This window comes from Vicugna pacos, chromosome 32 (genome assembly GCF_048564905.1).
Source record: "Vicugna pacos chromosome 32, VicPac4, whole genome shotgun sequence".
In the NCBI taxonomy this organism is placed as follows: Eukaryota; Metazoa; Chordata; class Mammalia; order Artiodactyla; family Camelidae; genus Vicugna; species Vicugna pacos.
In genome coordinates, this window is record NC_133018.1 from 25,213,926 (window position 1) to 25,239,744 (window position 25,819).

The 25,819-nt window shown below is 43.4% G+C and overlaps 1 protein-coding gene and 1 long non-coding RNA gene across 6 annotated transcripts in view; one reads left to right on the forward strand and one right to left on the reverse strand.

Moving 5' to 3' along the window:
• ZNF140 (zinc finger protein 140) overlaps positions 1-21,243 on the forward strand; it is a 33,579-nt gene extending 12,336 nt beyond the window's left edge. The window contains exons 1-4 of one of the 4 annotated variants that reach the window (XM_072953079.1): positions 10,043-10,376; positions 11,863-11,989; positions 12,235-12,333; positions 20,031-21,243. In XM_072953079.1, coding sequence (XP_072809180.1) covers positions 10,368-10,376; positions 11,863-11,989; positions 12,235-12,333; positions 20,031-21,199 — 1,404 coding nt within the window. In that variant the 5' untranslated portion in view covers positions 10,043-10,367 and the 3' untranslated portion in view covers positions 21,200-21,243. Of the gene's footprint in view, positions 1-10,042; positions 10,377-11,862; positions 11,990-12,234; positions 12,334-13,780; positions 13,801-20,030 lie in introns of those variants that run through there. The other 3 variants (XM_031670174.2, XM_072953080.1, XM_072953081.1) reach the window with 3 other exon arrangements.
• On the reverse strand, positions 5,459-10,042 carry LOC116276608 (uncharacterized). 2 transcript variants are annotated; one of them, XR_004186103.2, is made up of 2 exons: positions 8,700-10,042; positions 5,459-7,699 (listed from the first exon to the last, which is right to left on the reverse strand). It is a non-coding gene; the product is annotated as an uncharacterized lncRNA (long non-coding RNA). The 2 variants fall into 2 exon arrangements; XR_012066251.1 differs by having other exon boundaries at positions 8,533-10,042.
• Positions 21,244-25,819: the final 4,576 nt, after the last annotated feature.

Below are 25,819 nucleotides of genomic sequence, written 5' to 3' on the forward strand. Positions count from 1 at the left end.
ATCCTGTGTTTACTGGTATGGCTGCAGTACTTTCCATTCGCAAGAGGGATCCGGGTGATGTGTCCCCGTGATGACACGGTGCACCCTTCCCCTCTTTACGTCCTTTCCCAGGGTCGGGCATGTCTCAGGAGCGACTGAGGAAGGAAGGTCAGTGGGACCAAGCACAGCCCTGCTGTCATTTTCTCTCGCCTGTTATCCAGTCCATAGTCTCCTCACTGTCACTACCTCTGGCTGGTGGTGTGCCCAGTCCCTCATTCCCGAGGGCGTCTGAGCCCTCCTTGGACCCGAGTTGCTGTGTTTCTGCAGTTACCATCACAGCTGGGGAGGAAGCTCCCAGATGCACTTGGGTGGGTCAGCTGGATCCACTCACACTCACTCCTCCCTGCCCTGGTGTGTAAAAGCTGCCCTCCCCTCATGGTGTGTCACATACCCCCGCAGGGATGGCAGCTCCTCCCACCTGCTGGACCGCGGGCGCTGGGAGCCCAGTTCCCATGGCGTATCTGTATCTTACAGTGAGGTGGAAGACGCTCTGTCCTTGTCCCTGATGGCGAGGGATTTGGCGCCCTTTCCTCACGGATGGGTCACTGCTGCTGGGCTGGGGTGCCCCAACGCGCTCGAGCACAGCAGCTTCAGGTGCAGGTGTGATGAGGTGTGTGAGGTGTCCTGGGTCCTCCTGTGCTGGGCACCATCGTCTTGCACACCCTTGGGCTGCAAAGTGCGTCCTTGAGTCTGATGCAGTGTATGTGGGGTCCCATACTGGCCAGTCATTCTTTTTTTAAAAAAAATTTATTTTTTGTGGAGGGGGAGGTAATTAGGTTTATTTATTTGTTTTTAAAGGAGGTACTGGGGACTGAACCCAGGAACTCATGCATGCTAAGCACGGCTGTACCACTGGGCTACACCCTCCTGCCTCCCCCACGTCAACATCACTACTTGTTAGAGAAACACAAATCAAAACTACAGTGAGATACTGCCTCACACCAGTCAGAATAGCCATCATTTTCATGTGCCTGTTGGCCATCTGGATGTCTTTGGAGAGATGTCTGTTTAGGTGTTCTGCCCATTTTTTGATTGGGTTGCTTTTTTTTTTGATATTAAGCTGTATGAGCTGTTTGCGTAGTTTGGAAATTAGTCCCTTGTCGGTTGCGTTATTTGCAAATATTTTCTCCCATTCTGTAGGCTGTCTTTTTGTTTTGTTGATGGTTTCCTTAGCTGTACAAAAGCTTTTGAGCTTAATTAGATCCCATTTATTTATTTTTGCTTTTATTTGTATTACTCTAAGAGCTGGTTCGGAAAAAAATATTGCTGTGATATATGTCAAAGAGTGTCCTGCCTATGTTTTCCTCTAGGAGTTTTCTAGTATCTGGTCTTACATTTAGGTCTTTAATCTATTTTGAGTTTAATTTTGTATACAGTGTTAGAGAATGTTCTAATTTCAGTCTTTCAGAGGAAGCTGTCCAGTTTTCCCAGCACCACTTACTGAAGAGACTGTCTTGTCTGCATTTTATATTCTTGTCTCCTTTCTTGTTGATTAATTGACCATAAGTGTGTGGGTTTATTTCTGGACTTTCTATCCTTAATTTCTCTCTCTGCTGATTCGTCGTTAGTGTATAGAAATGCAACCGATTTCTGTATGTTAATTTTGTATCCTGCAACTTTACCAGATTCATTGATGAGCTCTAGTGGTTTTCTGGTTGCTTCTTTAGGGTTTTCTATGTATAGTATGTCATCTGTAAACAGTGACTTTTTACTTCTTTTCTGATTTGATTCCTTTTATTTTTCTTCTCTGATTGCTGTGGCGAGAACTTTGAAAGCTGTATTGAATAAAAGTGGTGAGAGTGGGCATCCTTGTCTTGTTCCTGGTCTGAGAGGAAATTTTTTCAGCTCTTCACCATTGAGCACGCTGTTAGCTGTGCGTTTGTCATACAGGGCCTTTATTATGTTGAGGTGTGTTCCCTCTAGGCCCACTTTCTGGAGAGGCTTTTTTTAATCATAAATGGTTGTTGAACTTTATCAAAAGCTTCTTCTGCATCTGTTGAGGTGATCGTTCGGTTTTTATTCTTCAGTTTGTCAATGTGGTGTAGCCCACTGATCGATCTGCAGGTGCTGAAAAGTCCTTGCATCCCTGGGACAAATCCCACTTGATCGTGGTGTACGACCTTTGTAATGTATTTAATGTATTGTTGGAGTTGATTTGCTAGTGTTCTAGTAATTTTTTATTGACATTAAATTATAAGTATTTTCTTACTAATTTTGGAATCTCCTCTGTATCTGTAGTTATGTTGAATTTTTCATTAATAATGTTATTAATTCTCTTTTATTCTGGCTCCATGTTGGCGGAAGTTTATTTATTAGCTTTTATAAGGAACGAGATTTTGATTTTGTTGACTTGTCAGTACCTTCGTTTCTGTTTGGTTAATTAGCTGAAAGCTGGACTTGGCAGACGCCAGTACTAAGATATGAGAAATTCTTTGGCAGAAAATAGGGATTTAAGGAAATGTGATTGTTGATATAGATTTATCATGAGTGACTCACTCACTTGGTCTCCCAAATGTGACCTCCAGGAGGGACCAGGAGACACTTCTTCTGCTAGGGCCTTGAGAAATTACCAGGTGAGGGGAGTGCCAGTATCCTAGAAAAATGTGCTTGTAGACCAGCGGTGAAGGTGGCAGCTGAAGTGAGACCCCTGATGTCAAAGGAGCCTCTAGGATTCTGGGATGGAATGGACTTCTTGGCCAAATTTAGTTCTGAGAGGCAAGGTGGGTATGGTTACTGCTGTGTGCAGGCTTGAGGTCATGGTGGTGACCAGGACTGCTGGACCTACAGAAACCCTTGGAAGTGGCTAGTTGATCATGTGATCTTAAGACCAGAACAGATGGACAGTTTGTGAAGGTCTTATCTTTATAATAAAGAAAATATAGACGCTGGATATCCTTTAGGCTAGACCCTGTAATTGGGTCACAAGTACATACTGCAGGACTCAGGAACTGTCAGCAGGCCGTTCTCCTGTTCTGTCAGGCTGACTGCCCCCGGCTAAGCAGGTACATGTTAGCACAGGTGGACTTAACCTCGAGCACGATCCCACTGTGACACCCTCTTTGCCTTAGCGTGGGCCACTGGACCTGAAGCACGTGATACACACAAGACGAGACACGCCGTCGCCTTTGCTTTTCCTGCCTCTTCTAGGCATTCACGTGAGACAGAAAAACCCACAGGCTTTGTGTCCAGAGTGCTGCGTTCAGCCACATTGCCTTTTCCTCGGACTCCCTTGTCCCTGACGTTCTAGTTTCATTCCTTTTGGGATTCTACCAACCAGCCAAGTCAATTACTTCTGCTAAGAAATTAGTCCACGTCTGTATTACCAGCCACCCGTCCTCTGTAGGCGGCAGAGTTCCAAGTGTCCTGCTCTTAGCTTTGACCCCTGGGAAGGGTTCCCTTAAACCTGTCCCTTAGGGTCTTCTCCAGATGGGGGGACAACACCCATCAGTGGTCTCTTCCAGACGGTGCTGGCACATCTGTGAACCAGGTCCGAGTTATCTCCTCCTCGGCCCGTGGTCACAGGGATGTCCTCGTGAAGCCTGTCAGCTGAGGTGCGTGACAAGGAAGTCTGGACTCCCTGCTTTTGCATTTTATTGAGGCTCGATGGGCTTTCCCAGGCCTGATCCCAAACAAATCATTTCCCCAATTTGATGAATTGCAGCAGAAGTGAAACCAACACTCCTCTGGACGGCTGTCACCGTCAACAGCCACACGGAGTGACTGGCTCAGTCTCTCATGGAGCACTGTTGTCCGCCGGACTCTCTCATGGAAAGCCACTCTCTGCCGAACCCAGGGGTCCCTGTGCCTCTAAGGAATCGAAGTAGACCCCACACGGGACCCTGTGTGCCTTGGGTGCTGCTCACACAGTCCGAGCTGCGGCATCACAGGCTCCATTTGCAGGACATCCTGCACCAGCCCTGGGCCTGCAGCTTCCCAGGCCCTCCCCGCCACCACTGGTCAGAGTAGGATTACCACGTGTGTTCCAAACAGCCCTCCATATTCGAAGAGGCCCACCATGTGTTATACCTCTCTGGGGGTGTGTGTGAATTTTAGCTCCTTGCCCCCTACTTTAGAGGGAGGTCCCAGCATTGCTCAGTTCACTAAACTTCTAAAAGTGTCACTGTGTCAGGTTCCTAAATCTTTGCGGGGTTTACCTCACACCTTCTGGGACGTGTGTGTGTTACCAGGGCATCTGGGGCACTTCCCACCTCTTGTGTAACAGTTCTAGACCTGTCCCCCAGAGGGCCCAGACCTCAGGCCCAGGCCAGCAACTCCGATCACTCGTTGCCTTTTTTGGGGTTAGGCATGCTATTTTGAAACATGTTTAACAAATTTTAATCTATCCATTTTCATTCTTTCTTCAGAACCACATTTAAAAATGGTTTATTGATAAAATTTGCATACACTAAAACATACCTATTTCAACATAGATATCAAGTCCCATGAGTTTTGGTAAGTGTCTGTCTGCATAACCACCACTCCTGCCCAGACACAGGGCATTCCCATCAGTCCAAAGCGTCCTCTGTGCTTTGTCCCCGTCAGATCTCATGCCCACTGCTGACCCCAACCACCGATGTCTCTTCTAACGCTATAGGTTATTTTTTTCTTTTGTTGAATAAAATGATACATATGAATGAAATGATACAATAAGCAGTCCTTTGTGTCAGTCTGATGTTTTTGAGATCTGTGGCTGCTGTTGTGGGCATTCAGTAGTTTTTTTTTAATAGAAATATAGTCAGTTACAAAAATTTCTGGTGTACAGCATAACGTCCCAGTCATGCGTATAGAGACATATATTCGTTTTCATTAAGGGTTCTTACAAGATACTGAATACAGTTCCCTGTGAGTAGTTTGCTTTTTATTGCTGAGCGGTCATTGTGTGGCTGTACCACCATTTGCCTGTCCATCTACCTGTGAGTGGACATTCAGACCATTTTATATTTTGGGCTGTGAAGAATTAAGTGTGAGACCACACCACACTCATCAGAAAGGCTGGACATAAAAGACTCCAGTACAAAGTGTTGGCAGTGATGTGCAGAACAGGAATGCTGGTAGGAATATAAAGACAACAGGACCGTTTTAGAAAACAGTTTGGTAGTTTCTTAATAAGTTTAACATACCCTGACTATAGGATTCAACAAGTCTCCTTTGGCTCCATAACAACTTGTATGCCAGTGTTCCTAAGATCAGTTTCAGAAATGTCTGGTTGGTCTCTGCTTCTGATCCCTGCTGCTGAAACTGTGGATTGGGGGTCAAAAAGCAAGAAAAAGAGTCAACAAAGAAAAAGAGTCAACAAAAGGAGAACCCCGAAGGGGATATCTTCCTAGTCCTGTGGCAGAGTCTGGGAGCCCCTCTGAACAGAAGACGCCTGGTTGTCCCTGTGCCACGTCTGGGCCACTGAAGGAATCTGATTTAAAAATGAAGAGCAGGCTGTTTTATTCAGTACATGATGCTGGAACCTACAACCAAACATTTTAGACGAAACAGTAACTCTGCACCCCTGTATCACACTAAACAGTATCAGTTCCCAAAGGAATCATTTTATAATTGCAATATAAGGAACAATAAAAGCATCATATATAATTATATAAATACTTACTAATGAGAGATGTTTTCAAAGCATGTTGAGGAGATTGACTATAAAGCATAGATTTCACATCAATTTAATCAATTTAACGTTATAGGAGATAAAATTATCTTGTCACTTGTCTATAGTTTCATTTTTAACAGTTCAGCCTTTAATCCATTTGACTAATTTATGATAAATTGATACAATGAAAGTGCACATTAAAAAAAAACTTTTTTTGGATTGGAGGTCATTAGATTTTTATTTATCTTTAAGTACTGGGGATTGAACCCTGGACCTTGTGCATGCTAGGCACATGCTGTACCACTGAGCTATACTCTACCCCTAAAGAGTGCACATTTACAAAAAAAAGATCTTAATTGAGTGTATTCAGTTATGCAGAAATATTTCATACCATGTATGCCCTGCTGTGTACCACAGTTCTAGGCAGTGAGGTAAAAGTCCAAATAAGACAGAAAAGGCTTCTGCTTGCAGGACATTAGGTTCAAATGGGGAGAGAGATAATCATTAAAAAGTTTTCAAGAAGAAATTAGTGCTATGACCAAAAAAAAAGCAATATGACAGCGATTAATTTCGGGTGTAAGAGAAGCTACAATTGGATGGAGTAGTTTTAAAAGGGCTTTTTGAGAAAAATTTGAGTGGAGAGGGTTGTAGTACAGAGGGTTGTAGGCAGGGGAAAGCGTCATTGGTGAGGATTATCTAGTATGTTTGAGAAAAAGGAAAAACAGCAACAAAATAATACAGCATAATCCCAGTTAAATGTGTGTAGGTACTGTTTTTGTACGTGAACATAACTCATACCTCTTTTCCACTGTCTTGTTTTTCTGTGGGTTACCTGAGCATTGTTTACAATTATTTTAATTATGGCAAGTATTTTTGAGCCTACCTCTTTGTATAGTTTTTGTGTGTGGTTTCACTAGGTATTACAATACACAAACCTTACATAACACAATCTACATTGACATTTTACCATGTTGACTGAAGTGCAGAAACCTTACTTCTATTGAAGTCCCTTTACCCTCCTGACTCTTTAATATAACTGAATTGAGGGTCTCCTCTCTGTATACTGAAGTACCACATCAGATGGTGTTACAGTTTTTTGTTTCAACCATCAAGTGTGATTTTAAAAACTCATGAGAAAGATAGTCCATTATATTTACCTTTGTTTTCACCCATTCCACTGTTTTTTAAAAATTATCTCTTATTGACTTTTATAGTCAGTTACAATGTGTCAACTTCTGGGGTACAGCATAATGTCCCAGTCATGCATATACATACATATATTCATTTTTGCATTCTTTTTCATTAAAGGTTATTATGATATTGAATATAGTTTCCCATGCTATACAGAAGAAATTTATTTTTTATCTATTTTTATATATAGTGGTTAACCTTTGCAAATGTCAAACTCTCAAATTTATCCCTACCCTCCCCCTTTCGCCCAGTAATCATAAGATTGTTTACTGTATCTGCGAGTCTGTTTCTGTTTTGTGGATGAGTTCATTAGTGTCCTCTTTTTAGATTCCACATATGAGTGATATCATGTGGTATTTTTCTCTTTCTGGCTTACTTCATTTAGAATGATGATCTCCAGGTCCATCCATGTTGCTGCAAATGCCATTATTTTATTCTTTTTTATGGCTGAGTAGTATTCCATTGTATACATATACCACAACTTGCTTTTTTTTTTCTTTTGAAGTTCTGACCCCACTCCTGTTATCATCTCTTTTATAATTGTAGAACTTCCTTTAGCCAGTCTTCAAAGTTAGGCCTGCTGGTGACAAAATCTGTTTTCCTTCATCTGAAGGCCTTTATTTCCCCTTCATTTCTGAAGAGCATTTTTGCTAGATACAGAATTAAGGGTTTACCGTATTTTTTTTGGTACTTGAAAAAGGTTGGGCCATCTCCTTCTGGCCTCCATGATTTCAGATGACAAATCCACTGTCATTTAATTGTTTCCCTATGGGGAACGCATTGTTTCTCTCTTTGCACTGAATTTCCAGTGAATTTTCTGCAGGAATTAGGCAAGATTATTCCAGAATTTGTCCAGAGAGGCAAACTCTTAAGACAAACCTAGAAAAATTAGGAAAGAGTGTAAGGGGATATGGCCTACCATATGATATGTACAGGAATAGACCAACAGATCAGTGGGGCAAAACAGAGGATTCTGAGACCCAGATAGAAGGAAATTTAGTATTAGAAGAGTATAGGGTATATTTTATTTTATTTTTTAATTTTAAAAAGATTTTAATCTTATTTTAATTTTAATTTTTAATCTTATTTTTATCTAACTTTATTTTTTTAAATTTATTTTATGTTTTTAATGGAGGTACTGGGGATTGAACCCAGGACCTCTTGCATGAGCTCTGCTACTGATCTATCCCCACCCTCTAGGGTGTATTTTAAAACTTGCTATGTGGATGCCCTTTCTAAATGAGAGAAATTCAGAAGTCAGAAGGGAAAAGACTGATCAGAAGTCAGAAAGGAAAAGACTGATAGATTTGACTACATAAAATTTCAAAGCACAGCATGCACATGCACACAACACACAATCTCACCACGTACTAAGGGAAAATACAAGTGATATCTTGTGAGAATATGCTGTATCTGCAAGATAGACATGAAAGTTATAAAATCCCACCAAAGAACTACAGTCATTGCTAAAAACACCAGTGGGTAGAGCGTGTGCTTAGCATGCACGAGGTCCTGGGTTCAAGCCCCAGCCCCACCACTAAAACAAAAATAAATAAACCTAATTACCCCCCACCAAATCCCAGGGATCCTAATAGAAAAATAGGCAGAAGATATGAACAGGTATTTCACAGCAGATAAATAACTAGTCAATAAACAGATTTGTTTATTCACACAAAAAGTGTGAAAAATTAAAACAGGTTATTTTAACTCACCATATGACAAAGTTAAACTTTGATAATATCCACTTGTCATTCATTGAGTCCTCATCTGTGCCAGGCAATGTGCTGGTTATGCGTGTAATGATACGCAGAGCAGGCCCCAGACTCATAGTGCTTGGCGCCAGCGTACACATAATCACGGATACACAATACATACTTACAGACATAATTGCAAATTACTGTAAGTGACAACGAGAGAGCGCAGGATCCAGTGAGAATTTACAACCAAAGAAGCTGTATTCAGAGGACCACACTGGGATCAGAGAAGACTCCGACGAAGCTGCTTGAGCTGAAGTACGAAAGATAAAGGAACGCCCTGATCAAGTCGTGCTGTGAAGGCGCCGACGTCTTCAGGAGTGGAGCACGTTCTCGGGTCCCCTGGGGAAGCAAGGTCGGCTCGGCTAGGGGAAGCAACGCAAGAGCCGGAGGAAGGACGGGGGGTTGGGGGAGGCTGCACGGAGCATCAGGAACCACGTGAAGGGCTTCTGCCTTCGCGTCAGGCAGTCGCAAGCCGTCACATCACGTCAGGCAGAGGAGTACGTTTGGAACTGCTTTTACGAACAGCAGGCCGACCTCTGGATGAAGAGATTTGGAGGAAACAGCAAGACTGCGGCTGAGAAATAAAAGTTCGGACAAGACTCGTAGTTAAGCCTAAACACAAACACATGCCCCTCTCAACGTGTCCGCAGAAGGATCCATTTCTTCTCTCTTAAACTTGTCTTTTCCTGTGTTTACCATCTGACGGAAATAAAGTGATTGAGGAGGTCTGCAGGGGCAGGGTTGGAGAGCGGGGAGGTGTGCAGGCACGGCCTGCGGCAACCGTCGGCACCCAAGCGCTGCGCCCCGTCCCGCCCATAGGGCGCCCCCAAAACGAGCCGGGTCCCCAGTCCGCTATTCACCGGGCCAGCGAATTGCTTTCTTCTGTTTTCCTCTCCCAGTGTCTGTCGCGGGCTGTTTTCCTTTCCTGCGTTTCTTTCCCACAAACTCATAAACTGTCCCTCCACCTGGGCACCTGTCCTGTCTCCATGGACCCCGAGCGGGTGAGGAGCTGGTCCCCAAACCTCATCTGCGCGCCCGGAACCGAGCCCGCTCCGCCCCGCCCCGCCCCGCCCCGCCCGCCCGACCGCTCGCCCGCTCGCCCGCCTGTTCGCTAGCTCGCTCCAGGCTCTGGGACCCGCGGGTGAGCGGGGCGGCGGCAGTCAGGGCTGGAGGCCCTGGATGGAAGCGCTGGGCCGCAGTCGGTTCTGGGAGTTGTAGTCCTCTGAGCAGGAAGCCTGGCTTCCTGCTGAGGCCGCGGCGGACCCTGGGAAGTGTAGTTGTCCGAGGCCCGCGTGCTCCGTCTCGTGCTCGCGGGGCGCCCTGGGAGTTGTAGTGCGTGGGGCGCTTGTGCGGAGGCCGCGGTGTACCCTGGGAAGCAGAGCTATCCGGGGCGCGCGGCCTGGTGGCGGTCAGCTTCTGAAGCTCGCGAAGGCGCAGTTTGCGGGGCGCTGGCTCGGGGTCCCCGGTCGCTGAGCCGAGAGCCTGGCCCCGCGGACCGAGGTGGGTGAGGGCCCTTCCTGCCCGAGCCGGCCCCGCCGGGGTGCGGGCCGGGCGGTGGCTCCGTCCCGAGCTCGCGGACCCCGGGCCTGCCGGCCGGCGCGCACAGAAAAGCCCCGAGCCGTGGCCGGCTGAGGGCGGCGGCGCTGCGCGATGGGCAGCTGCTGGCTGTGACGGCGCCCCGACCGCGTGACGAGGCGGTGGAAGCGGAGCCGGGCCCGCGCGCTCAGCTCAGTTCTCTCCCCGCCAGCCCTGCGTTCGCTCTCCGGGTCCCCGCGGGCCCTGCCGGAGCCATGGCTCAGGTAAGCTGGCTTGTGCTCTCCTCAGCGACGCCGTGTTTTCCGGGCCGGGACAAAGGCTCTGTCCCTCGGGACTTCCTGCCCGGCTCCCCCGCCTCCCTCTGCGCTTCAGAGGACGTGGTTCCCGGGGCGGCGGGCGGCGGGCGGCGGGGCGCTTTCCCCGCCTGTGTTCCTCCTCTTGCCGGTGTCAGAACGCGTCGTGCTTTACTCGGCGTCTCCCGCCCGCTGTCCCTCATTCGTTATTCGTCGTGTTTTTCCTGAGCCCGTGTCCACACCCGTGTCCGTGGTCGCGTGCGCCCTGGGTCTCCAGATAACCCATTGGAAATGCACGTGAGAGCCCCAGCCGCGACTTCTGCTCCGGAAACTCGGTGTGCGGGTCCGCGGTCTGCGTGTTGGCGGCCCTTCCAAGTGATTGTACTGCGGGCGCGTCCCAGGTATTGGGGGTCAGAGCTCAACTTGCCGGCGTGACGTTACATTTCCGGAGGAAGGACACCGGTCGTTGTTCTGTTGAGGCCCAGTGCCCGGCTGGCAGTTGTGCTTCACCGAGGCGGGGGCCCGACGTTCGGATCACCCACTTCTCTGTCTTGTTGTTTGACATACTTCTCTCCAGATCCAGAGGCTCTCCAGCTTTTCTGGGAGTCCAGTTTCCACCTTTGTTGCAGATTCCACTGTTTACAGTACGAAACAGCTTCCTTATTAGTCCATCTGTAACAGATGATAGACATTTTAATTTTTTTTAAACTGTAAAATAAAAGTCTCCTACCTCTGGGGTTGATGCTAGTTTGCGACTTTTCAAATTTCCTGTTCATGCCTGACACCAGTGGACCCCGCATGTGGTGCAGAACTAGGCTGCAAACAGGGGCCGGTATTCCCCTCACCCTGAGAGAAGGAGCTTGCGGTTCCATCCTGGGAGGCATTATCCTCCCTCCTTGGGAGGTCCTTGTGGTTTACTTTTTCCTCTTGTTCTGTGACATTGCTAAAATTGCCTCTAAGTTTCACAGTCGTTTCTTCAGAAATGCGGATAAGTGTGGTAAACTCGAGTGTGTTCTCCATTTCCAGGGTGCTGCTGCTATCGGCTACAGCCCTGGTGACCACGGAGACATTCTTGTCAAATCGTGTTAAAATAGGCTGGTGTATTAAGGAAAATATGTATTCCTAGTAAACATAAGGGAACTGTCACCACCATTCATAAAGTGTTGTAAGGTGGTAAGAATTTTTACAGCCAAAGCTGAAGTCCACGTTCACAGTGTAAAATCCTTTGTATCTCAGGACAAATCAGATTTTGTTTTTCCTTTTCTCCAATTATACAATAAAACAAAGCACCCGGGCTCATAGTTATAATGTTAACAGTTACTCAGAATCCTGAAAACTGCTGTGGCACTGCTCCTATACACTGCCCCAACCTCCACAGTGGGACTCATTTCACTCCTTGGTCAGGGCCTTTGGGGGCATGGGTGCTGGTTGTGCGGATGCCCGTGTGTCATTTCAGGGGTCATTGACATTCAGAGACGTGGCCATAGACTTCTCCCAGGAGGAATGGGAATGGCTTCAGCCTGCTCAAAGAGATTTGTACAGACATGTAATGTTGGAGAACTTTGGCCACCTGGTCTCACTGGGTAAGTATTTCTTCTCATCTCTCCTCAGTCAGAATTTGACCTTGAGGATGGTATTGTGAACCTTGATTATCTGGCTGAATCTTTCCAAAGAACAGAAGTTACTACTTAATTAGCTTTTAAGAGGGGAATTATAACTTCACCTAATCTTTAGACATCTTTCATACTTAGATCTGGCATTTCTATCCATGGCTCCTCTTTTCTGAGGGTTCAAGAACTAATTTTGAATTTATTTCAATTTCTGCAAGCAGGTCTTAACATTTCTAAGCCAGATGTGGTTTCCTTGTTGGAGCAAGGGAGAGAACCCTGGCTGGGGAAAGGAGACATGAGCAGAGGTCTGTTTCCAGGTGAGTGAGCTAGAAGCTGGTGGGGAAGTTTTTAAAAATAACAACCCAACCAGTCAATGAGAAAGCACTCTTTTATATGTTGGATGGAAAGTTTTCCTTTAAAGATACCAGAGATACGGGGCCTCTGAAGTCTTGCCGACAGCTCCGTTAGGGGCCGCTTCACACCCACTTACCCGCCTGCCTTCAGTCCTCTCCTCCTCCGTCCCTCACTTTCTCCTTTCCTTTCATTATTAGCTCTGTCTGGGCTCTGAATTTTATTTCTCTTCAGTTTCTTTTCTCTTTCTGTTTTAAAAAGTTGACCTGTATGTTTCTGTTGTCTAGATTTTTCTTTCTACTGCTGTTCTAACCCTCTGGAAAGATTGATTCATTACTCTTTGGTTAGTCGATGGGTTTATTCATTTACTTATATTTCTTCTAACAGCATTGATTGAAGTTTTAATCTTGTTAAGTCTTTCTCTTAGGTGGTGTTCCTCTCTAGGAGTAGAAGGCATACAAAAGTATAACAACTATCAAGGAAGTTATGGCATAGTGAGGTCTGTAAATGACTTTGTTAGAGGTTCTCAAGTTGGCAGTTCAACAGTGAGAAGAGAGGAATTTCCAGTTGGTGTTTGAGGCCTGGGTAATTTGGATCAGAGATGGTAGTGACAGAAAAATAGGGGTTGGTTTTGGAGAAGAGGTGATTAATTAGTTTGAGATATGTGTGGTCTGAGCAGAGGATGGTATTTCCAAGTGAGGAAGTGCAACAGAAGACTGGAATTCATCTTAGAAAAGGACTCAAGTTAGACTTGTAGATGTGAGAATCTTAAGAATCAGGAATAGAAGCCATGAGGTAGATTGAGAAGTGCTCTGAAAGCCTTCTTCACCTCAGAAATAGAATTGCTGGTGAAGCTCTTTGAAGATCAGTATGGCCACGCACCAGCCTTGAAGATTCTGAGATCTTTGGAGCCTAAATTGTACGTATTTATAACAATTTCCGTAAGTTCTGTAGTTGATTCCTAAGTGAAGAGAGTGGTCCTCTTGAGGTAACAGGAGAAACACTGTTTTTGGAGAAGCAGCTAATGGAGGGACAGATGAGGGAGCGGGAGATGCCAGGAAAGCTGAGCTCTGGCTTGAAGCAGGGTCACAGCTGCAGAGACCTTCGGGAGGAAAGACGTGGAAAGAGCCCTGATGTGGGCCGAAGTCATGTGGTGGAACAGGTGCAGGGAGACTTCCTTACTGAAGTACACGAGTTGAAGAAAAATGTTCTTTTCTAAATGTTTTGAAAATAACAAAACCAATAAAACTATGTACAAGGGAAGTGGGGTAAAGGGCAAACGTGGAAAAACTGCCTCTAATTCCACTACTTTAATACAGCTCTTGTAATTTTTGTGTGTTCCTTCCCATACCTTTTTTGACAGGTGAAATAGCTCACAGAAATAATGCATCAAACTTAAATTATTGTAAGACACCTATGTCACCACCACTCAGGTCAGTAAACAGAACACTGCCAGGTCCCTAAGAGCTCTCTGGGTGCTCCTCCCAGTCACCCCTCCCCCTGCGAAGGTGCTGTCCTTTCGTGGTGGTAACTTGGTTTTCTGTAGCTTTAGCAACTGTTTGTATTTAGTCATTTTGGTTTGTATGTTTGTGAACTTTATATAGAGGGATTCATAATGTATATATTATGCTGGAATTTGCTTCTCCCAAAATTATTTTAATATTCATGCATTTTGCATACTGGTCTAGTAGTTTGTTTCGTCGTACCAGTGGATACACCCCAGTTATCCATTGTCTTTGACAGCTTCTTGGGTTGTTTGCAGCTTAGGGCTGTTGCAAGCAATGTTGCTGTGTCCTTGTGTCCTGGCGTGAACTGGCACAGGGTCCCTGTGCTTCACATCTGGGCTGGAGTTGTCCCTCTTCCACCTCATTAAGTGCCAGAATGTTTTCCAAAGTGCTTTTACTGACTTGCACTCCCCCAGATGCAGTAAGCGGGTTCCTCTTGCCTGACATTACAGTGCATCACACTGTTCACCTGTTAGGGGAGGGGCAGTGCTGGCTTACTCTGGTTTGAATGTGCATTTCTCCAGTTACTAATGAGGTTGAGCACCTTTTCACACGTGTATTGAACATTCAGATACCCTCATTTGTGAAGTGCCTCTTGAAGATTTTTGCTCGTTAATCCATTAGATTCTCTTTTTCTTGTTGATTTGTAGGAGTTGTGTATTTCAGGTAAAAATCCGTTGTAATTGGATTCACCGTGAATACCTTTTCTTAACCTGTGGCTTACTTTTCCCCTTAAAACCTCTTTCAATGAACAGGAATTCTTATTTAGTGCTTGTGTAATCAGAGTTATCAGTCTTTCCTTTTATGATTAGTATTTTTTCAGTGTGTTTAAGAAATTTTCCCCTACCATGAGGTCATGATGACATTTTCTTAGATTTTCTCTTACAAGTGTCTATAGTCATTTTGCTACTCACATTTAGATCCATGGTCCACTTTGGATTTATTTCTGTGTGTCATGTGACTTGGTGGTCAGTTTTGGGCTCTTCTATGTGGACGTCTGGTTCTCACAGCACCATTTATTGACGTGTCTGTCCTTTCCTTCACTGTTCTGTCATAAGTTTGTCATAAGTTAAAAGTGAGTTTGTTTCTGAGTTCTCTATTTTTCATTTTTCTATTTTACTATCTTTGTATAAATCTGTACAGTCTTAGTTATGAATTTAATAGTGGATAACATTTTACTGTATTTGCTTTCCTTTCCCTCTTTTTTGCTGAATAATGTAATTTGTAGATATCTTGACATTTCCCTGCACAATACTTCACTGTCATGTATAGGGACATTTTCTACATACTTGAAATATTTTCACACCAAAATAACAGTTTTGCCTAATTTTGTTTTAATGTGCTGTCTGTATCTGGATTGCCTTTTCCCTGTGGAATGATGAAATATTCCTGTTTCTCTGTATGTCCTATAACTTTGAATTCACTTTTTTTTTTAAAATTAAGACTTAGGGTCTTATTTAAATCCTGTTGCAATATTAACCTTATTTAAGCAGACTGTTGATATGGGTAAATTGAAGCCACAAGTTCTAACCTGTCTTCTATGTATGTGGTTCCAATGACAGTCCAGTTTCCAGAACTTTTGTGAGTATATTTTATTTGTCCCTATATGTACCTCCCAGTGGCCTTTCTGGAACTTAGGCAGTGGGTTCCCCTTTGTTTCAGTTCTCACAGCTTCAGGGTCAGATCCACAGCGATTTAGGGTCAGATCCACACGTCCACAACTCGGGGATGTGCCCAGAATCTCATACACAACTTTATGGGATCACCTTCTTGCCCTCCCATCTTCACCATCTCTCCTTTCCTTTTTGGCTCCCAGGGCCCCCCTTTCAGGTCTTCTGGATAGAAAGGCAGGCCTTTGGTTTCCCCTCTGCACTTCCTGCAACTTTGTCTGCCTCTGCAGCCATGCAACAAAGAGATGGAGAGAAAGAAAAAGAATGGGTATTACCCTGTGCTCTTGGGACTATAGATTTCTCTGATGTGGGAGGAAGGCTGCCCTGTCTTGAGGTTTTAATTCCATCTGTGGCCACTGCTGCTGCAAGATGCTTTGGGTTTGGGCAGAAGAGACTGGGAGATGAACAGGCAGTAAGATTTCTCTGACCAGGAAGGGTCCTTTCCCAGTCCCAAGACCAGAAGTAGAAGCTTCTCTTGGGGCTGTTTCTCCTCATCCCTGCTGCCCAGTTCTTGCTTTCGGACTGCCTTTGAGTTTAGGCCTGTGGAGGCTGGAGTGGGGAAAAAAAACAAACCCAAGAAACTCACCACTAGTTGAGTGTTACTTTGAGTTCTGGCTTCCTTCCCCAGTCAGCTTGCTACCATTTACTTTTTAGAGTCCTTGGCTAGGTGCTTTATGCAGTCTGTCCACGGTTTTTACTTGTATAGAGTGGGAGAGCCAGAGAGGGGTGTACTTACTCCATGTTTACAGGGCTGGAACTACTTATATAAGTGAAAAGAAGTTACAGCATTTATGAAGATCATACTACTACACTGAAAATACGAGGTTCAGTGTAGATTCAGCAACAGTGTAAAGTGTAAGGAGGAGAATGGTGGGAATTAAGGACGGTTAGGGAAAGCCCTGGTCAGATCATGCAGGGATTTTACGAGTCATATTAATGAACTTAGAGTTCAACCCCAGGCTAATAGGGAATCATCAAAAGATTTTAGGCAGGTAAGCATTTTAGTAAGGCCATTCGAGTTCCAGTTTGGAAAACAGGTTTGTTGGGAGCAAGATTAGGAAACAGGGCTGTCATTTGAGAGTTGCTACCATCACCTAGTGGTGGTGTGATCATCTCCTGAACTATGGGTGTGTCCAGGGAGTGGAAGAAGGTATACACAGGGTAACAAACCAAGTGGACTCAGAAGGACTTGGTGATTGATGAGATAAAAGACATGAAGAAAACTGAGGAATTGTGGTTGACACCACTTTTTTTGCTGGTATTACTTTTTCTTTAAAAAAAAAAAAAGGATGAACAAGTTAGAAGGGAAGGAAAGATTACCTTGTCTTGGAGTTTCAGCTCCCTTAGGATACTCGGGTGTATACATCGAGTAGGCAGTTGAGTTATCATGGAGCTTGAGAGAGATACCACGGTGTTTCTCAAATTTCAGACCTTTGGATTGTTTTAAAACAACTATTCCCAGGTCCCACTGCAGAAATTCGAAATTGTTAGGTTTATGGTGGCAGTCAGGAATCTGCAGGTGATGCTGATGCTGCACTAGCGTGTATGTTTAGGAGTGATCTGTGCAGCTTCTTAGGGTTTTGAATTTTCCTTGTAAAATCCCTGCATACCTTGTTGAATTTATTTTAAAGCAACTTTTCTAGTTTCTTTTCTAAGTAATATTTACATCTATAGAAGTACTAGTGAATTTACATATTTCTGTAAGTCAATCTTTATTGTACCAATAAAAATACCCTAAACCTGGGGTGAGGGTATAGCTCAATAGTGGAGTGTGTGCTTAGCATACAGCAGGTCCTGGGTTCAATCCCCAGTCCCTCCATTAAAATAAATAAATAAACCTAATTACCTCCCCACTCAAAAAAAAAAAATACCCTAAACCTTTCTACCTTAAAACTTCCCTTCAAATACTATAGTGATTTTTCTTTAATCAATAAACTTAATTTTTTTTAGAAGCAGTTTTAGGTTCACAGCAAAATTGAGTGGAAAGTATAGTTTCCATGTACCCCCTCCCCACCCACACCTAAGCTTCCCCACTGTCAACATCCCACACCACAGTAGTAGATTTTTTTCAGTTGATGAACCTACATTGACATGTCATTATCACCCAAAGTTTACCTTAGTGTTCTTGGTGGTGTACATTCTTTGGGTTTTGACCACATTAGTATCATATGGAATAGTTGTACTGCCCTAAAAATCCTGTGCTCTGCCTGTGCCTCTTTCTTTTTCCCCAACCCCTGGCAACCACTGATCTTTTTGGTGTCTCCATAGTTTTTCCTTTATCAGAATGTCATATATTTGGATCCATACAGTATTTTTCTTTTTCAGACTGGCTTATTTCACTTAATATTATGCATTTAAGGTTCACTCCTTTGTATCTTTTTATGGCTTGATAGCTCATCTCTTTTCAGTGCTGAATAATATTCCATCATCTGGATGGTTCACAGTTTATTTTTCCATTCTCCTACTAAAGGACAGCTTTGTTGCTACCAAGTTTTGGCAGTTACGATAAAGCAGCTATAAACTTCCATGTGCAGGTTTTTGGGTGGACATCAGTTTTAATTCATCTGGGTAAACACCAAGGAATGTGATTGCTGAATTGTATGGCAAGAGGGTGTTCAGTTTTATAAGAAGCTGTTTTCCAAAGTGACTACCATTTTACACACCTGCCAGCAATGAAGGAGTTCCTGTTGCTCCACATCCTTGCCAGCATGTGGTGGTGTTAGTAGGTTAGATGTTAGTCACGCTAATAGGTGCGTTTTAATTTGCAGTTTCCTAGTGGCCCCTGATGTTGAATGTCTTCATGTTCTTACTTGGCAGCTGTCTTCGTTGGTGTGGTGTCTTTTTCCTAGTTTTAAACTGAGTTGTTCATTTTCTTATTATTGAGTTTTAAGAGTTCTTTGTATATTTTGGGTAATAGTTCTTGTTAGAGGTGTCTTTTGCAAACACTTTCCCTCAGTCTGTGGCCTCTCTTGTTCTCGACTTGGCTTTTGCAGAGCAGAAGTTTTTAATTTTAATGAAGTCCAGCTTATCAGTTACTGCTCTCGTGGATTGTGCCTTTGGTGTTGTGTATGAGAAGTCACTGCTGTACCTAAGATCATCCAGGTTTTCTGCTTTGTTTTCTTCTAGGAGTTTCATAGTTTTTAGTTTTTTGTTTTACATTTAGGTCTGTGATCCACTTTGAGTTAACTTTTGTCAAGTTTGGGAGGTCTGTCTAGATTCATTTGTATGAATGTGGATGTCTAGTTGTTCTGGTACAGTTTTTTGAGAAGACTGTATTTGTTCCCCTGTGTTGTCCTTGCTTCTTTGTCAAAGATCAGTTGGCTATAATTATGCAGGTCTGTTTCTGAACTCTGCTCTGTTCCATTGGCCCGTTACCTAGTCTGTCACCAGCACTGCACTGACTTGATTACTGTAGCCCTGTAGTAAGTCTTGAAGTCAAGTGTCAGTCCTCTGACTGTGTTCTTCTCCTTCAGTATTGTGTTAGGTATTGTAGGTCATTTGCTTTTTTTGTAGAAACTTTAGAATCAGTTTGTCAAGATCTGTAAAATAACTTGCTGGGAATTTGATTGGGATTTTGTTGAATCTGTGTATCAAGGTGGAAATAATTTTAAACTTCCAGAAAAACTGCAAGAATAGTACAAAGAATAGCCCTGTGCCCTTTACTCATGTTCACCTGTTGCTAATATTTTGCCCTGGTGGTTTTATCATTTGGTATATGATTTTTTTTTCAGAAACATTTGGGAATAGGTTGTATACATTATGACCTTTTAACCCCACGTATTTCCTAAGAATAAAGATATGAAAGAATATGTTTTTTAAACCTTTGTATTATTATAAAATTCTGTTCTCCTAAAATGATAACTTCTGTTACTAAAATTTAGCCTAGAGAAAATCAGGGCCTGTGTTTGTCAGAAGCATCTAATGGAAAGATACTATTATACCCAAGTTGAGCTTCACATATCAGTTTGGAAAGTAGAGTCAGAGTGAGGAGGCTAGAAGACAGTTTTCAGAGAAAGCTTTAATTTTTTATTCATTCATTCAGAATAAGTTACTGTAAGATGTTCTAAAGGCAGTAAGTGAACACAGTCTGATTTCTTTGTGGGACCTGAGGGACACTTGACGTCTATTAATAGCATGATGCAATTGTCATTTTCAAGTCATTCTGGCAGCAAATAAAGTTTAAACGAAGGTGAGGAAGATTAGCCACCTATCCTTCATGTATCTTCCTGATAGTTCTATTTTCCCCTCACCTTCAGTTACTTATTTTCAGTCTTTCTCCTTATTCACCTACATCTCTCCTCTGTTTGATGTCTTCTGAATTTCTGGATATACTGCTCAGATTTCAGAGTCACATAATGACAACTATAAAAGCCATGCAATGCTAAGATTTTTTTTTTCAATTTAATTCTCATTAAAAAAATGGAGGAGTGTCTTTTATTTTACTGAACACAGAAAATAAGAAACAATTTGCTTTGGTTTTTTTTTTAGCTTCAGAGTCAAACGCTGAGATCAGAGAGTTTTCTCCAGAGAATGTCCTGTGTGAAGATGACTCATCCCGGTGCTTGATAATGGACAGGTTTCTAAGCCGAGGCTCGGAGTGTTCCAGTGTTAAAGGAGACTGGAAACGTGAGGGCGATGCTGAGGTGCTGCAGGGAAATCAGGGATGCGTCAGGCAAGTGACAGTTCCCCATCAAGAAGCCCTGTCTCAACACATGCGTGTCGGTACTGTGGAGAGACCCTACGGCTGCCAGGAATGTGGGAAAACTTTCAGTCGGCGCTTTTCCCTTGTGCTACATCAGAGAACTCATACTGGAGAGAAACCATATGTGTGTAAGGAGTGTGGCAAAACCTTTAGCCAGATCTCAAACCTCGTGAAACATCAGATGATCCATACTGGAAAGAAGCCCCATGAGTGTAAAGACTGCAGTAAAACATTCAGTTACCTTTCATTCCTTATCGAACACCAGAGAACACACACTGGGGAGAAACCGTATGAATGTACTGAGTGTGGGAAGGCCTTCAGCCGTGCCTCAAACCTCACTCGGCATCAGAGAATTCACATGGGAAAGAAGCAGTATGTGTGTAGGAAATGTGGGAAGGCCTTCAGCAGCGGCTCTGAGCTCATTCGCCATCAGATCACACACACGGGGGAGAAGCCTTACGAATGCATCGAGTGTGGGAAGGCGTTTCGTCGTTCCTCGCACCTCACCCGACATCAGAGCGTCCACGCCTCCAAAACCCCCTATGAATGTGGTGAATGCAGCAAAGCCTTCCGCTGCCACTCGTTCCTCATCAAACACCAGAGGATTCACGCAGGAGAAAAGCTCTTCGAGTGTGACGAGTGTGGTAAAGTTTTCACGTGGCATGCGTCCCTTGCGCAGCATATGAAGATCCACACTGGAGAGAAACCCTATGCGTGTGCTGAGTGTGACAAAACCTTTAGCCGGAGCTTCTCCCTCATCCTACACCAGATAACTCACACTGGGGAGAAACCCTACGTATGTCAGGTCTGCAGTAAATCCTTCAGCTGGAGCTCAAACCTTGCCAAACACCAGAGAACACATACTCTAGAGAACCCCTATGAATACGAAAACTCATTTAAGTACCATTCATTCCTTACTGAACGCCAGGGAATTCACACTATAGAGAAAACCTAAGAATGTATGGATTAAGAAAAAAAAAAAGCAGCTAATGCCTTACTCTGACTTCAGAGATCTCTTGGGAAGAAGCCTTATGTTAATGTGTTGAATGGGACGAAACGTGGTCTGTAATTTATTCAACATCCTGGAGAAAAACTCCAGGAATATGGGGAAAGCCATTAATGGCTGCTGATTCTTTTTGTAATACCAGAAGACGAAATCAGTCAGTATTGAGAAGACTCTTCCTTTGGTAGGATTCCTTTAATCTACATTTGTGAATTCCTACCAGGAAAGGATGCATGTCAGTAAATGGGAGACAGCTCTTAGAGACGAGGTCTTGTTCTGCTCAAGCAGGATGGAACGCATGGGTATGAGTGTATTTTTTCCTAGACATCAAAAAACTCCTAACAAAGGAATGTCATACAGTCATTTGGGAATGCCTTTGTGTACCACGCAGTGTTTATTAAATTTTTACATACTCTTCTAAGAAAAAGCAACCCTATAAATGAACTTAACACAGGGCGATCTTCTGCAGTATTTCAGACGTATAGAATCATACTAGTGGAAAACTTCTGTTACAGTGAATGTGGCAAACCTGACAGTTCTGAGAAGTTGAAGTGGAGAGAATCGGTGTGGGAAAGTTTTTCTGGGGGGAGGGGGGTGGTTTTTAAGCAAATTCAGAAAAGCTATGAATAAACCTTTTGATTTATAGTAACTTAATGTGGTACTGGTTGGGTTTTTTCCCCCCACAGCTTGTGATTCTGAAAATGCAGCTATCACAACATTGACACCAGCAGTGAAGAGGAGCATGCTTTTGTAAAAATGTTACACGGATGTCAGTTACAGAAACATTTTTTAGGTATTTTATGGTTTTAACTTTGAGATAGTTTGGATGTAAGGTTATGCTAACTTATGTTTACCCTTGAATCTGACTAGATGTCTTACTCAGTCAAATGTAAATACACATCAGAGGAAAATGCCAAGGTAGTCGTCCTCTTTTGTTCCCTTCACAGTAAGAACATGTCTTCTGTAAGCACGTACTTACCAAAGTAAATCAGACTGCCTTCATTTTCCAGGTACACCTGCCCATCTTTTATTTTCCCAGTTTAAAGGTTATCCTTGAAGCGTTTGATTGCCTCCTTTAAAGAACTCTTGTATTCAGTACATGAATATGTAATTTAGCACTTGAATAAGTGCCTCGTTTAGGTGTATTTTTTCACGTATGTTTAAATTTTCTTTCACAAAATTAGAGGCTGACATTTGACTCAGTGTAATAGCAACACATAGCTGCTTCCTGTTACTTCCCTAGAACCGCTCAAAGCCTCACACTCTACCAGAACCGCCTACTGTGTAAATCCCCCTTTTCCTATGGTGGTGGCCAATATTATTAATTTCCCTTGCAACATGTGGCGGTCTTTGGTGAACAAGTGTGTATTTGTCATCTCAGAGGTTTATAACATTCAGCGGTGTGGCCATCCACTTCTCCCAGGAGGCATGCGGCTGACTGGACCCTGTTCCATAATTTTTATATGGGAATGTGATGCTGGAGAACTCTGCGAGTCTGGTCTGAGGCGGTTACCATTGCTCCAAGCTCAGAATCTGAACTTAGGGATTTTTGCCTTCTCCATAGGAAGTATCAGGGGGTAGGTTCTAAATTGCCTGCCTGAATCCATACTCCATGTTCTTGAGGGGATGTTTTGAAATTGGTACAAGTGGAAAGTGGCATGCATTCTTCTGCTTTTGTTCCTGTGATAGTTCTCTTCACAGGGATCTAGAAAACCATCAGATTTTGAATTAGATAGTTTCAACTTGTAAGCAAGACTTTTTATTTCTAACCAAACATGACCTTACTGGAGCAAGGGAGAGTGAAGAATGATGGAGAAAAAATAAGACGAGGCCTGTGATCAGGTGAGCAGGCCTGAGGAAGGGGGGAGTGCCTTTGCAGGGGGAGTCAGTTCACCAGACACACTGCCTGAATCATTTTATCAAAAATAAGACCTTTTACCAAAAATATACTTCATGCAACAGAATTCTGAACTACATAACTCACTCAAAAGGTCCTCTTGTTCATTTGTGGTAAAGTATTTCTGAAAATAAGAACTATGCTATTATTTTTAACTTAGTTAAAATACAGATAATGTATTAAAATACAGTTAATTCCTAGATTATACAGTGAAAGATATGTCAAAACGCAGTTGCCGCTGAAAAGTAAGTGAGTAGTTTGTGGATATTTTCATCTGTACAGTATGCTCTTTTTCACAGCAACATGGTGCTGGTAGGTTCATAGTTGCTTTCAGTCAATTTTGGCATACAGATGTGTATTATGTATACCCATATTTAACAGAACAACCATCTTTACAAGCTGCGCTGCTTTCCAGAGGTAGCAGAAGACTGAAAAAAAAGGTTCCTCTTTTTCGAGATAAAATTCAGTTACGATGGCCAGCCAGATGCATTAAGATACAAAAGCAGACAGGAGTAAAGTATATGATGTTGCACTTTAAGTTTCTTGTATGAAACACTTTTTCAGTTCCAGATTGTATTATTAAGACAACTGTGATACAGAATGTGACCATCTCAATACATGTGAAGGGGCAGACATCCAATTTGAACATTTTGATCTATGTAGTATAAGGAGTTTGTAGTTCAGCCACACAATTTTCTTAGGGTTGCATATCCAAGATGTGAAAAATTTATGTGAAACTTAGGAAGGAAACCATTTTTTTCTCTGAGACAGTGACAGTTTTTTCATTATTCTGTTGTCATGATCAGTTATCCATACGTTTTACAAGCATCATATTCCCGATTAACACGTCTACCTTTTACAGAAGACCACATTAGGTAAGTAATGATTTCCGCGTGAAGCTTTCTGAGTTGAGTTTACCTTCAGAGTATTCACGTCTCCTGCATACAAACCACGTGCACTGCTGAGTGACCACCAGCATCCGGCACGCTGGGGGGTGCTGTCTAGCAGATGGAGCTGTCACGCAGTTGTGCATGTCGAACACGGTTACAACAGTTTTCACTGTTGTCCCTTCAACCAAATGCAATGTTGTTACTATGAGGTTGAGTTTAACTACTGCTTGTAATGTATTCAAAAAGTCTGTTTCTAGATGGGATGCCGTATTGTGATGAGCTACTAGATGAAGCAGCTAAATTACAAAAATCATACTTGCAAAGTGATCACAGAGCTGCAGAAGCAATGAGGACTAGATGAACCAAAATTTCAGAGTGGACAGCTCTTCTGAAGTAACCTGATGATCACAGGATATTTCTTTATCCCTGGTAAGCACTTACTGATTTTGGATGTGGGCTGAAAGACTGGAGATCTTTCCCTCAGCAAAGCGCTTTCGCTGGGAGAAAGAAATCACAAAAATACTAGTGGTCATTTGAAGTTGACATGGCAGGTTAGAAACCTGAGAAACCTAAAACACAAAGCTGGTTCTCTCCCGTGGGACATTTGCTGAGTCCCAGGGCTATGGAGGAGGCTGGGGAGCTGAACTGAAAGCGTCTAAAAGGCAGAGTGGAACAGCTGCAGTGTCTGTGGTAATTAGGAATGAGAAACCCACCAGGAAAGGCTATCTGCCTAAGATACATGGCCCGTTTCTTCCTCAAGCCACTTGTCAAAATTTGGCCACGTGGGACAGAAGGTTGAGACTAGGACCTACCAAACCTTAACATTAAAAAAGCTTAGGAGAGTCACATTCAAAATACAAAGGCTAAATAGAGATAAACTGAGCCTTATAAAAGCTTAGCATGGCACTGACCCAGCTCAGTCTGTGACTGGACTGAGGCATGTAGTGCCTCAAAGTATCAGAGGCAAGGAAAACCTCTTGCAGAAGGCAGCATAATTTGGACCCCTTGTGTTTCTTTTAGACACAACGTTTGGCATACAACTGTAAAAAAATGACTAAGCATGTGAAGAACAGGATTACATAACCAGTAACTAGGAGACAAAACAGACAAGAGAAACAGACATAAACTGAGCTAGATACGGGTTGGCAGACCAGGATTTTAATGTCTGTTTAATATGTTAAAGCAAATGTAGGAAAAGATGAAAGAAAAAGACAAAAAAACAAAACAAAACAAAAACCCCCACAACCAACGAAGAATTTCAATTAGTAAGTGGAATCTGTAAAAAATAATCAGATAAATATTCTAGAATTGAAAACAGTATCTGAAATTAAGAATTTAACAGATGGATTTCACAGCAAACAAGAGCAGAAAAAAGGTTACTGAACTGAATTGAAAGGCGAGTCAATTAAAAGCAAGTCAACTAAAACAGAGTTGTGGGAGGGCCCAGGGAGGGGAAAGAATCTAAGGTGAACCTCACACCCAGCAGAGGGAAGGGGACCCCTGCATCTATGAAAACAAAAACAACTTAGCGACAGTTTGTTATCTCCCCCCCCCCCCATTCAGTCTCCATGGAAACTAGCCCTGCCCGGTCACCCCCTGAGTTTCTACTATAAAACCCCGGCCTTCTCTCCTGGAGGCTCATAGTCTTAGAGGCATTAGCGCACTGTGACCTCCTTTACCCGGCAAAGAAGTCAAGTTGCCTTTTCTACTTCATCCAAAACTCTGTCCTTGAGTCTCAATCCAGTCAGCAGGGTACAGAGGCCATGCTTTGGAAACCCCTTCTCC